At 37.5% G+C, this 14,688-nt stretch overlaps 1 protein-coding gene across 1 annotated transcript in view; it reads left to right on the top strand.

Annotated features, from left to right (window-relative positions):
- LOC103506274 (epidermal growth factor receptor) overlaps positions 1-14,688 on the top strand; it is a 52,648-nt gene that overhangs the window by 16,712 nt on the left and 21,248 nt on the right. The window contains exon 4 of the mRNA XM_026821359.1: positions 5,990-6,185. Coding sequence (XP_026677160.1) covers positions 5,990-6,185 — 196 coding nt within the window. The remainder of the gene's footprint in view (positions 1-5,989; positions 6,186-14,688) is intronic.

Raw genomic sequence — 14,688 nt, 5'->3', positions numbered from 1 at the left:
TTGTAACAGGAGGAATTCATATACGTCATAATCTCGTGCTCGTGCCCCATGACTTGTGGAAGTAAAGAAGTCAGGCAGCATTAGAAATTTAGACGAAAAGTCAAATTGTGCTCATAATAAAATTATAAAATAAAATATACCTTGTTTATCCTGCTCGAATGAGACTAAAAAGTCCCTTTGCCCAAGCATTCTGACGTGAACATAAGGACATAGGAACAGACCATATTACAAACAGAAGCATGTTTGTAACTTCTAAATGACTGATCACGGAGCTAAAGCTAAAGCTCTTATGCTAATCCTCTGCGTCTGAACTCTATCTCGGCGCAAATTGCTCAGGCCGGCACCAAACAAAACGTGACGACGATGTCGTAAATATAATTATGGATGAGGCTTACATGAGGCCATCAGGGAATTTGTAGAGAGGATTAAAATCTCTTGGAATGTACAGAGAAGAGTTGTTGGCTGGTTGGTTACAGAGAATATGTAATCGGTGAGTTTGAAATTTCACTTCGCCATCGAGGTGAAAAGACGACAAGTTTGACAAGGAGATAATTTTAATATCAAGATCACTCACTAATAATCTAAAAAAAGTACCAGAAAAAAGGTCCAGCAAAGAGTTCGATGAGAGCTGAAGACGCGATGAATAATAATAAATAATTAGAAGAAGAGAGAGAAAGACTGACCTCCAAATACGGAGATTGAAAAAAGTATTCAATCAAGCAAAGAGTGTATACGCGTGTTAAAGACCTGAAGAATGTATGCGTGTCTCCCACTCACTTGACTCAGTGCGAGATGAAGAATGAGATGGTCCATAGACAGGCAAATACCTAGAATCTACATAGTCCATTAGATTAGTCAGATAGACTTCGGTACACATTTTTAGAACTGACGTAACATAAACGGGCGACCTACGCATCTCGAGATGCTGAAGACTGGCGGATAACTTGATAGTCTGGATACCGTGGATCGATCTTACGAGATCAAAATTCAACTTGTCTGTTCCTAGGAATGCAAAACAGGGTGTTTTATCTAGCCTGAAGCTCAATTATCCGAATTCCCGTTGATTATAATATGTCAAGAGTTAGTGGTGACATGACCTTATGTATCTGAGGCTATCATAAGTATCATATTATACCAGTAATTTGTCAACGCTATGATAATGTTTTTAGGGATGAAATATGTAGCATGTGGCCTGAAGGAATTTAAAGTATCCTGGTTTAAATTCTTTATGCACTCAGTTGATCTAGGTTCTAAGGTAAACCACAAAGTATGGTTATAATATGCGGAGAAGTAGATGTCTCCAAAATGTATACTTCCCATATGGACGGAATTTGGAGAGATTAAATTCTATTTCCACACCCCTTGATCCCAAACCTCAAGTGGTCAAACATTTGAAATTTCTACAATTGAAGATATCTAGAAACTAGAAACTTGTTCGAATTCAGTTCATTGTTGGTGTTAACTAGCTCTTCTAGGTCGCGTATTTACACCACAAGATATCTAGAAACTTGTTCGAATTCAGTTCATTGTTGGTGTTAACTAGCTCTTCTAGGTCGCGTATTTACACCACTTGCTCTCTACTGATTATCAGAACAGCATAAAAGAGTTCTATTTTCTACAACGTTTGGTGTATATTAGAATTCTCAACTTCGAGAACACACTACGCGCGGGATGACGGATCTAGGCTTTCGCCCTTATCACATACGGGGATGTCAGGGGACAATAACATTATTCTCGCCCATCTGATGAGGGACATACTACGGGATGGGTATATGGGCATGCTACGACACAGACCACAGGAGTCTAATATAGCAGTTGTTTCGTTGCTACGAAACAAAAACGTCTGTGAAATACTCTTTTTAGTCTCAACTGTCGCGCGGATCAAATTCGGACAATTGGAACTATGAAAGATAGAAACCAATCAAGAGTGAAGACATTGTCAAACCAGGACGCGTGCTAGACATAACACTTATCCCACCTCTAATGACAACTATTATGTTCACCATGTTCCAACAACATTATGCGCTGAATACATAATGTGCGAGTTCCTCTCTTCGCCCCTTAACACTTCATGGAAGATCCCACAGCTCAAGTATACATACTTAGCTTACATTATTCATTCTACGAATTCTACAGGTATCTTCACGAGATAGCTCCATTATTTGTTTATAATTAGTTGATTTTGCTTTGTTTTTCCGCTCAACACCTCTGATGAATAATAAATCTTGTGCCCAACAATTCTCACTTAAGATTCGGTGTTCTTCATATGTTCTATGCCCTCTTTGTGAAACACGTAATATTGTTCCTAACTTCCTACGGATTTATGCGCTTGTGTCTACCATTAGGTTACTCTGAATCTAGTCAGAAGAAATCTGGGAAATAGAACATTCCTTGTTTACCTTCCTCAAATAGGACTGAAAAGTCCCTTTACTCCAGCCGTGCCCAACAATTCTCACTTGAGATCCGGTGTTCTTCACATGTTCTATGCCCTCTTTCTGAAACACGTAATATTGTTCCTAACTTCCTACGGATTTATGCGCTTGTGTCTACCATTAGGTTGCTCTGAATCTAGTCAGAAGAAATCTGGGAAATAGAACATTCCTTGTTTACCTTCCTCAAAAAGGACTGAAAAGTCCCTTTACTCCAGCAGTTTAACCAAGGTCTCATAATAGTGTTCCTAATTCTAAACGGATAGTGTGCTCCTTTTCATTACTCCAGCAGTTTAACCAAGGTCTCATAATAGTGTTCCTAATTCTAAACGGATAGTGTGCTCCTTTTCAATTTTCCTTGCATTACTCTCTTCTACAGGAATTATTATCTTTTGGATGGATTTCACCAATATTTTTTCGGTCCCTGGTCTGTTAAGCTAACGGGCTGTTAGAGGCTAAAAAGAAGGTTGGAGAAACCCATAATTTTCTTGTTATCCAAGTATACTAATCTCTGTACCTTTTGTTTTTTCCCGCAGTATGCATCGGCACAAATGGCCGCATGTCCGTCCCGTCGAATCGGGAACACCACTATCGAAATCTGAGGGATCGCTATCGGTCCCTGGTCTGTTAAGCTAACGGGCTGTTAGAGGCTAAAAAGAAGGTTGGTGAAACCCACAATTTCCTTGTTATCCAAGTATACTAATCTCTGTACCTTTTGTTTCTTTTTCCCGCAGTATGCATCGGCACAAATGGCCGCATGTCCGTCCCGTCGAATCGGGAACACCACTATCGAAATCTGAGGGATCGCTACACGAACTGTACCTATGTGGACGGCAACTTGGAACTCACCTGGCTTCAAGACGAACATCTGGGTTAAGCTAACGGGCTGTTAGAGAGCTAACGGCACCCTGGTCTGTTAAGCTAACGGGCTGTTAGAGGCTAAAAAGAAGGTTGGTGAAACCCACAATTTTCTTGTTATCCAAGTATACTAATCTCTGTACCTTTTGTTTCTTTTTTCCGCAGTATGCATCGGCACAAATGGCCGCATGTCCGTCCCGTCGAATCGGGAACATCACTATCGAAATCTGAGGGATCGCTACACGAACTGTACCTATGTGGACGGCAACTTGGAACTCACCTGGCTTCAAGACGAACATCTGGCTGATCAGCCATTGACTATAGGTCCCTTATAGCCTCCAGATGAATCCTAATTACCCCAAACCAATAGCAACCAAAGCAAACCGATAAATACACGGTTTTCATCATGTGTGTAGGCGATTTAATGAGAGTCCAAAACTGAAGCACATTCTGTCCGGCTATTAGTTTAAGCGTGTACCAAATGGGACTCTGATTTACTAGGTCGTAGGAAGCATGGTTGATTGGAAATTGATAGGTAAACAACTAAACACATAGGATTACTATACTTCTGCAGAGTGGATTTGTGTGTTGTTAAGAGACTGCTGGAGGAATTTGAACATATTTATGATAGCGTGTGACTCGTGGATATTGGTTGCTTTTTTCGTGTAACTGGCACCGTCTTTTACTATCAAAATTTCAGGGAAATCGTATAAAAGTTGAAATAAGCTGAAATATAAATTTACATTTTTTTTTTCGTGTAACTGGCACCGTCTTTTACTATCAAAATTTCAGGGAAATCGTATAAAAGTTGAAATAAGCTGAAATATAAATTTACAGACCTCCTGGTTACCAACCTCGTGTGTACGTTACTTTATAAGTCCATACGCTGTATATCATTTTAAGGCTGTACCACTGTGTACTTGCATCCTCTGCCCGAAAAGATAGGTAAACTGATTTTCAATGAGCTTGTGGTCTTTTCAATAGAACTTCACTCTAAAATTTCTCCAAAAGTTGCATCTTAGCGGGAAGATCACTGTATATGTATTTATTCAAAGAAAGTCCTTAGCATCTATGTATAAATTGCCGGTAACATATGCAACTATGTGGGTACGCAGTAAGAATAAGACCAATGGGCCAAATGGGCAATCACCCAGAATAGGTACTTTAATGAGAACTCTGAAGGTACAACACACGTATATCTATGAAGCTATGAACATACATACGAGTTAATATGTAACAGGTAGAGGTGCCTACATTGTTCATAGTCATTTGAAGCTTAACGTTTTACTGTCAATACTTCTCAGAACTTGAATATCTTGAGCACAGCACATAATAACACGTTGTATACAGGGTAACCCTGTAATCAGTTTGGTACTTGCTGAAACTGACAGTTCAGTTGAGGTTGAGAGTCCAAGTGAAATGGTTAGTTAGTTACTTTGCACAAGGCCCAAGTTGGCCTTCTTTATACTTCCTAGAAAAGGCTTGAATAAACGTTTAAATGTGCTAAATGAAGGATGCCTGTGTTCTAATGATAGGCACCAAACCTGATACCCAGGAGCCTTGTGTCTGGGAGGCATAAGGGTAAATCATAAGCGCCAGACATAACTTCAAACACCATTGCATTCAACAGGTCAAATTAAATTTTCAAGAATTTTGCATTTCACCCCCGGGCTATCAGGTTAGTTTAGGCTGTTCTGAAAACGAACGCACACGAATAACAACACTCATGTTATTTCACTAGTTGTACCTAATTGAAGACAAATGTCAGTGTTCTTATTTCCTCAGCGGCAGCACTGGAGTAACAAATTTATTATAGCTACACTTCTACAATACCTATTAAGTATGTCTTTCCAACTTTCCATGTATTGAATTTAGGCTTGATAAAATGTAAAACGGTTTTCATGTTATGGGATCTCAAAGAAAACCTCTTGCCATCCAATCAGAGACAAAAATCCAGGTGTCTTACTGATCAGCCATTGACTATGGGTCTCTTATAGCCTCCAGATGAATCCTAATTACTCCAAACCAATAGCAACCAAAGCAAACCGATAAATACACGGTTTTCATCATGTGTGTAGGCGATTTAATGAGAGTCCAAAACTGAAGCACATTCTGTCCGGCTATTAGTTTAAGCGTGTACCAAATGGGACTCTGATTTACTAGGTCGTAGGAAGCATGGTTGATTGGAAATTGATAGGTAAACAACTAAACACATAGGATTACTATACTTCTGCAAAGTGGATTTGTGTGTTGTTAAGAGACTGCTGGAGGAATTTGAACATATTTATGATAGCGTGTGACTCATGGATTTTGGTTGCTTTTTTCGTGTAACTGGCACCGTCTTTTACTATCAAAATTTCAGGGAAATCGTATAAAAGTTGAAATAAGCTGAAATATAAATTTACAGACCTCCTGGTTACCAACCTCGTGTGTACGTTACTTTATAAGTCCATACGCTATATATCATTTTAAGGCTGTACCACTGTACTTGCATTCTCTGCCCGAAAAGATTGGTAAACTGATTTTCAATGAGCTTTTGGTCTTTTCAATAGGACTTCACTCTAAAATTTCTCCAAAAGTTGCATCTTAGCGGGAAGATCACTGTATATGTATTTATTCAAAGAAAGTCCTTAGCATCTATCAAACTTTTTACTTTCTTTTTAGAGTAATATTTCTTTATCATTCACTCTTTTTTTTTCCAGGCGTGTAAGAACTTCTACGACGATGGCGTGTGTACTCTGGAGTGTCCGGCTATGCAAAGGTACAACCCAGTCACCTACTCGTGGGAGGCAAACCCGTACGGCAAATACGCGTACGGTGCTACCTGTGTCAAGAACTGCCCCGAACATTTGCTCAAGGACAACGGAGCGTGTGTGCGAAAATGTCCTCTAACCAAAGGGAAGTGAGTGGATTTGGGAAAAAAAAAAACCCTTAAAAATTTTTTTTTTTTTTTTTTTTTTTTTTTAGAAATCTCTCTTCTGACTGTTAAATGTTTTTAATATTTTTTAATGATGTTTTGGAGGTTCGTTTGGTCTTCAATTAAAGTCGAACATTAACATTGCGGGATTGAAGGAGTGAGGACTGGATACTCTTGGTGTTTCTCCCACGATTGTTCTGGCTATACCAACAATGTGGTCTGTGGTCATTTCAAGGCTATGTTAAATAATGAATTTGTCAAATTTTATTGTAGCACTTGTAATTCCACATTAAATATATAAACGTTCCAATTAAATGTGTGGAATACAGAGGAGGAAATGAACATTGAGATTGTTAAGAGGTACTTGGATAGGAAAAATCAGTGTAGAATGCCGGTATTATATACCGGATGCCGGTATTATATAAATTGCCGGTAACATATGCAACTATGTGGGTACGCAGTAAGAATAAGACCAATGGGCCAAATGGGCAAAAATTGCCGGTAACATATGCAACTATGTGGGTACGCAGTAAGAATAAGACCAATGGGCCAAATGGGCAATTACCCAGAATAGGTACTTTAATGAGAACTCTGAAGGTACAACACACGTATATCTATGAAGCTATGAACATACATACGAGTTAATATGTATAAATAGTAAGTTGTACCTAACTATAGAGTCCTTTGGAGTTATTAGCAATTAGTTCTAATTTTGAGTATTGATTTGTGTTACATGCCTTCCTCAGTGTGAGGATTCACGAGTATTCTGTTTGTAAGTTACTTTATCCACACCCCACCCTGAGTAGATAGCGGATATGAAATTCCTAATACACCCTCCCTGTAGACATAAAGATTTCAATGACAAATATAATTTAATTCTTTTAATAATTAAAACACAATTTAATTATTGTGACTCGTTATCACGGGATTTCCATTTTCAACACGACATTTAGAATATACCGATATAGCCATAGGTATTTATATGTATTTATGATAATTTTCTAAGCTGCTCCTTGGTTGAAAATATTGGCACGTTATTTTGAAAGATTTACACCTGTCACAAGAACATCGTTTAGTCAGATCACTTCGCAACCTTGATCCTAGAGGTACATCCTGGGATGCCTAGGTCAAGGATGACTCTATCAACTTGATAGGCAATGCTGCAAGTCATTAAAGAAAACCCGGTAGACAAATCCAATGATGAACTTCTTAACGATCTTGTTTGTATCAATTCTTCCAATTATTCTTCTAGTAATTGTTAGTGGTCATTTGTTCAAAGTGCTGGCAATTATCATTATTGCTCGAACTCGAACGTTGTTCAAGTTCCAAGACGAACAGTTAAAAGAGTTCAAGCTTTCTCATTTTTTATTCACCTTTGTCTTCCTCTTGTTAATGAAGTAATGAACTTACTAATTTACAAAAATAACTGGAATCTTACTCTTCTTCTTGTTTCCTTAGTTTCTACGTGGTCCTATAAAATACACAATAGTCCGTTCACATATGTTGTCTATGAGGGGAATAGCTAGAGGTACATCCTGGGATGCCTAGGTCAAGGATGACTCTATCAACTTGATAGGCAATGCTGCAAGTCATTAAAGAAAACCCGGTAGGCAAATCCAATGATGAACTTCTCAACGATCTTGTTTATATCAATTCTTCCAATTATTCTTCTAGTAATTGTTAGTGGTCATTTGTTCAAAGTGCTGACAATTATCACTATTGCTCGAACTCGAACGTTGTTCAAGTTCCAAGACGAACAGTTAAAAGAGTTCAAGCGTTCTCATTTTTTATTCACCTTTGTCTTCCTCTTGTTAATGAACTTACTAATTTACAAAAATAACTGGAATCTTCTGGTTTCCGTAGTTTCTACGTGGTCCTATAAAATACTCAATAGTCCGTTCACATATTATGTTGTCTATGAGGGGAATAGCTCGTCTCGCACTAAATTCAATTGTCCGAAATTTCAATATATGTAAATCAGTCAAATTGATGGATGGTTTAATTTTGTCAGATTTTCAGAAAGAAAAAAAAAACTGGAGATGTCGTCAAATACCCAATGAAGATTTTCTTTTCTTCACTCTGGGAATTTATTTTATTTACAGATTTTCCTTGGTAGATTCCCGATTCTGGTGCAACACTTAATAATCCTCGTTAAGAGAAATACAAATTATGTATTATTGATTAAAATACAGTACATAAGGCCAAGTCGAGTATGCTGGACTGAACTCTTATCCAGCTTCATATTTAAGTAGGGGAATAGCTCGTACTAAGTTCAACTGTCCGAAATTTCAATATAAATCAGTCAAATTGATGGATGGTTTAATTTTGTCAGATTTTCAGAAAGAAAAAAACTGGAGATGTCGTCAAATACCCAATGAAGATTTTTTTTCTTCACTCTGGGAATTTATTTTATTTACACATTTTCCTTGGTAGATTCCCGATTCTGGTGCAACACTTAATAATCCTCGTTAGGAGAAATACAAATTATGTATTATTGATTAAAATACAGTACATAAGGCCAAGTCGAGTATGCTGGACTGAACTCTTATCCAGCTTCATATTTAAGTATGTTCCAAGTAATTGCATACGAGGAGAATCTCCATGGAAAATACGTTAGATGAAGCAACCGAAGATAAGAGACGAGAACACATACTCAATAGCAATAATGACGATCAAGGACAAGGCAAAACTGGTTGAAGAAGAAAGATGTAGCAGAGACTTTAGTACCATACATAACGAGCACAGACCAAGAGATGTTAGAAGCATACATTATAGAGCTAAATCAGCTGACTGTGGTACATAGCGCCAAAACTGAGAATTACATTATTGATCCCATAACATAATGGCATGTAGTTAGTACATTAGGTACATTTTCCATCAGGTATACTTAGGCTTATTAGCACAAGAAATACTCGTACACAGCAAGTTTGTACAATACATAATAATATGATGTGATAGTGTGTTATAGTTATAAGTATGAATCAACTATTTTCACCGTACCTTAGTAAGGGGATAACATACATGGATGATTTTATTATTTTCAACGATATTTTTCTTGCTGATACAGCTTTGCCTTCTAGGTAACAAATGGCTCAACCAAAACAATTAGGTACATTCTAAAACGGAAGAGAGCCAGTCCGAATAAATCACTTGACCACTCGGGAAAAATAAACGAAATGAAAGCATTTGTGTTGGTTCGCACATTAGTTCTCAGAATCAGGCAGATTATTAACAATACAATGCAAACATTGTGTTGATTTTTCTCACGAGAAAAGTTCAAAAATATTTAAGTATGTTCCAAGTAATTGCATACGAGGAGAATCTCCATGGAAAATACGTTAGATGAAGCAACCGAAGATAAGAGACGAGAAACAAACTCAATAGCAATAATGACGATCAAGGACAAGGCAAAACTGGTTGAAGAAGAAAGATGTAGCAGAGACTTTAGTACCACACATAACGAGCACAGACCAAGAGATGTTAGAAGCATACATTATAGAGCTAAATCAGCTGACTGTGGTACATAGCGCCAAAACTGAGAATTACATTATTGATCCCATAACATAATGGCATGTAGGTAGTGTACATTAGGTACATTTTCCATCATGTATATTTAGACTTATTAGCACAAGAAATACTCGTACACAGCAAGTTTGTACAATACATATGATGTGATAGTGTGTTATAAGTTATAAGTATGAATCAACTATGTATTTTCACCGTATCTTAGTAAGGGGATAACATACATGGATGATTTTATTATTTTCAACGATATTTTTATTGCTGATAAAGCTTTGCGTTTGCCTTCTAGGTAACAAATGGCTCAACCAAAACAATTAGGTACATTCTAAAACGGAAGAGAGCCAGTCCAAATAAATCACTTGACCACTCGGGAAAAATAAACGAAATGAAAGCATTTGTGTTGGTTCGCACATTAGTTCTCAGAATCGGGGAGATTATTACCATAATACAATGCAAACATTGTGTTGATTTTTCTCACGAGAAAAGTTCAAAAAATTGGAAGAAAGGCTTCGTTGAGGAATTGCTTGTGTCCACTATTTTATGTAATTAGACGCCAAGGAAATCCTATCCCAAAGATTCTACATCTTTGTTTGAACAGAATGTGAAGATAGTCTGCGAAATTCCAAACCATTAGGATAAATAAATTAGCGCATACAAATACAAAATCACACTCTGCATGGTAAATACCTTTTGAGTCTCTTTTGACTTTTGAGGCTTTTGCTTTTACAGCGATTAGTTTCAAAGTCACTCTCACTCCATTGGTCAGTTAAAGTTGCACCACCTTTCCGACGGCACTGTTTAGGCGTAGACGTTTCACCAGTTGGTGTAATGTAAAGTTCATTTGCCTGGACATCTCGGCGCGTTGCCTGTCACCCGTGAAGACCCTTCGCTTTACACCTCCCGTGCATGTAAAGTTGTAAAGTTCATTTGCCTGGACATCTCGGCGCGTTGCCTGTCACCCGTGAAGACCCTTCGCTTTACACCTCCCGTGCTTGAGACTCTGGCATTCTGTCTTAGCTGTGTCGTATTTGTAGATAAGCTTAACTCATGGATCCGTGATTTATTAAACAGAGCCGGTAAATACATATATCCTGTGCTTTCATGTGCAAGGAGCTAAAAAACTGAAGCCCTATTAGGTAGGACTATAAGAATTCTATTTCTAGCTCGTATTTTATAATCACACTGGGTATTAAGTTCATATTTATAAGTTCGATCATAAATTTGTAAACGATATACTTTACTTGGTAGAGAACTAGTTTATTTCTTCTAACTTTTAAGTCCAAGTTACAGAGGCTCTGCTCTGGTAAGATGACATAAATTTGCCAGGTTTCATGTTATGTGTGTGCAGTAACCAATATCAAGTATCAGCTAATACAGCGTAGTGAATCAAGTGAAATTATAGCAGGCCTCCTCGTGTCAATAAACTGTGCAAGTTTATTAAAGGAATTAAAAGTTCATTATACCTTAAATAATGACATTGCATACCCGCCAGACTTTTCAAGCCTTCAAGTTCCAGAGATTAAAGTTTAATGGTCCAAGTATAGCAAAGTCATCCCTGCTGCAATACCATTACTCCTAAAACGCCCAATGTCAAGTGGGTATTGTGGGTAATGAAAATCATGGCCCCTTGGACCTTAACACAGTAGAAAATTTATCTGACGTAACGGCTTAGCATAATATGAGCCGTATGCAAACTAAACTTTTTTTTTAATTTCATCATTAAAATCTCCCGAATAGAGAAAAGGTATTGCATAATACTCTTGGAAACATAGCTATTATTTTGGTATGAAGAGAAATAGACAGGACTCTACTGTATAACATACCAGTGTTCCAAGTAGAAGCTTTACCAATGCCATGGCTATTACCATACCAAAACCATATTCCAACACACTAAATATACAGGGTGTCATAGTTGAGGGTTGAGCAATTCAACCATGAAAAGTATTACGGGACAAGATTTCCATCTAAAAGGAAATAACTGAAATCAGGGTAGTATGAAACATTATGTTGTGAGGTTTCGTTCATGAACGGAGATGTAAAATGAAAATACTTGCTGGGGAAAATATGAAGGGCGAAAATACAATTGGGCTTTTTCCCCTTCTTAAATCTGGCTTTTGAATGAGTTGGGCTAGCAGCAAAAGTTCTTTAAAACACATATCGGATTTTGAAATCTCAGTACAAGTCCATCCTGTATGTATGTATCTAGGTAGGCAATAAAATGAAGTACTTATCCTATGATTGTAAGCATTATTTAATTGCTTTCTCTGTGTAGATATAGGTACTCATAAGATAGCATCATTATGTTCATTTGGGAACTCAAACAATACCGCCGGTCACATTTGGAGAACAAAAAACAATTTAAATATTGCTCCTACATAGCTCTAGAGAAGAACTACTAGCTTTGGACAGGGAGCAATGAGCATTGTAACAGGAGGAATTCATATACGTCATAATCTCGTGCTCGTGCCCCATGACTTGTGGAAGTAAAGAAGTCAGGCAGCATTAGAAATTTAGACGAAAAGTCAAATTGTGCTTATAATAAAATTATAAAATAAAATATACCTTGTTTATCCTGCTCGAATGAGACTAAAAAGTCCCTTTGCCCAAGCATTCTGACGTGAACATAAGGACATAGGAACAGACCATATTACAAACAGAAGCATGTTTGTAACTTCTAATGAGATATGATTTAGTTAAATTTAGTTGTGTTGCAAACACCATTTAATTTTGCAAATGAGCAACCTGAACTACTTTCTAAAATCTAGAGACACATGGGATGTATTTCAAATATCCTGAACCCATAAAAAATTCAAATCTTGGAAATGAATGAATGAATTAGCTTTAGCTATTGAAGTTTAGAATAAATCAAGAAATGAAAAAAAAGACATGTTTAATAACATGACGATTCCGTAATTCCAAGCCATGACACGAGTAGGTAAGTATTCTACCCACGCGATCTTAGTTCACGTCAGTCACCCTCCAGGGTAACTTTGTCTCACGTCTAAGCTTTGTCACCGATTCGATGTCTGAAGTGGTCAAGTCAGTTTCATCAACTCACAACAGATTACTAATCTTCCAGTTGGTTTCAATTGTTCAGTTTATTTTCGTGTCCAAAGAAGCGAAACTTTTCAGTAAAAAATGGTTTGTTCCCTAAATTGCTTCACATTGAGATTTGAGGAATTAAAAATAGTTTCGGGCTGTACTCCAAAGAAGCGAAACTTTTCAGTAAAAAATGGTTTGTTCCCTGAATTGCTTCACATTGAGATTTGAGGAATTAAAAATAGTTTCGGGCTGTACTGACTTGACGTGGCGACTATCTTCAGGCAGCCACGAGAAACACGCAATGGTATTCGAACATTCAATATTATTTCTATTTTTTAATTCGAGAGGGCTTCCAAGTTGAAAAAATCTTGGGTGTTCCAGTTAAACACACGATAATAACAGTTGTTATTCTAGTTCAAGTGGGCCTAAGGTTATTCTGTAAGCACGCGTTAAGATTCCGTCAAGTACATCTTCAAATAGGTGACTTGTCACGTCACGGATTATTCTAGTTCAAGTGGGCCTAAGGTTATTCTGTAAGCACGCGTTAAGATTCCGTCAAGTACATCTTCAAATAGGTGACTTGTCACGGGGTCCTCGCCTCAGAAATCTCAGAACGCGTATGTCCCCAAACTTGAATCTCTTTTGGAATGTTTTGCACTCTTTTGTTACCAGAACAATCACTGGTGAATGAAAAGTTCTTGCATTGTTCAGTCCTCTTCAACTACATAATATATGCCTCTGACAATTTAGGCACCTACTTTAACTTGTCTATTCCTAGGAATGCAAAACAGGGTGTTTTATTTGGCCTGAAGCTCAATTATCCGAATTCCCGTTGATTATAATATATCAAGAGTTAGTGGTGACATGACCTTATGTATCTGAGGCTATCACATGTATCATATTATACCAGTAATTTTTCAACGCTATGATAATGTTTTTAGGGATGAAATACATATGTAGCATGTGGCCTGAAGGAATTTAAAGTATTCCTGGTTTAAATTCTTTATGCACTCGGTTACCAGAACAATCACTGGTGAATGAAAAGTTCTTGCATTGTTCAGTCCTCTTCAACTACATATGCCTCTGACAATTTAGGCACCTACTTCAACTTGTCTGTTCCTAGGAATGCAAAACAGGGTGTTTTATCTGGCCTGAAGCTCAATTATCCGAATTCCTGTTGATTATAATATGTCAAGAGTTAGTGGTGACATGACCTTATGTATCTGAGGCTATCATAAGTATCATATTATAATACCAGTAATTTGTCAACGCTATGATAATGTTTTTAGGGATGAAATATGTAGCATGTGGCCTGAAGGAATTTAAAGTATCCTGGTTTAGATTCTTTATGCACTAGGTTCTAAGGTAAACCACAAAGTATGGTTATAATATGCGGAGAAGTAGATGTCTCCAAAATGTATACTTCCCATATGGACGGAATTTGGAGAGATTAAATTCTATTTCCACACCCCTTGATCCCAAACCTCAAGTGGTCAAACATTTGAAATTTCTACCATTGTCCATGCGAAAGCGGTTCCAAGGTCAAATTCAATTTTCTAATATTCACCCGGTTAAGGGAGGCAAAAATATCTGTCTGTGTAACAAAGTGGGGGGAGTAGCTGTACGTACATTACGTACAAGGTATACATCAAGTAAATATCCAACGGTTGAGCAACTATGAAGTGTCAAACAGATTACTATGCGAAAGCGGTTCCAAGGTCAAATTCAATTTTCTAATATTCACCCGGTTAAGGGAGGCAAAAATATCTGTCTGTGTAACAAAGTGGAGGGAGTAGCTGTACGTACAAGGTATACATCAAGTAGATATCCAATGGTTAAGCAACTATGAAGTGTCAAACCAATTACTGTGGTAAGGGAGGAAAATGACGTAAACTATTTACGTTATTAAGGAAACAAAGC

Source organism: Diaphorina citri, unplaced genomic scaffold (assembly GCF_000475195.1).
Source record: "Diaphorina citri unplaced genomic scaffold, Diaci psyllid genome assembly version 1.1 scaffold224, whole genome shotgun sequence".
Classification (NCBI taxonomy): domain Eukaryota; kingdom Metazoa; phylum Arthropoda; class Insecta; order Hemiptera; family Psyllidae; genus Diaphorina; species Diaphorina citri.
Note: the sequence above shows the minus strand (reverse complement) of the source record. Positions and strands in the feature narration are given on the sequence as shown.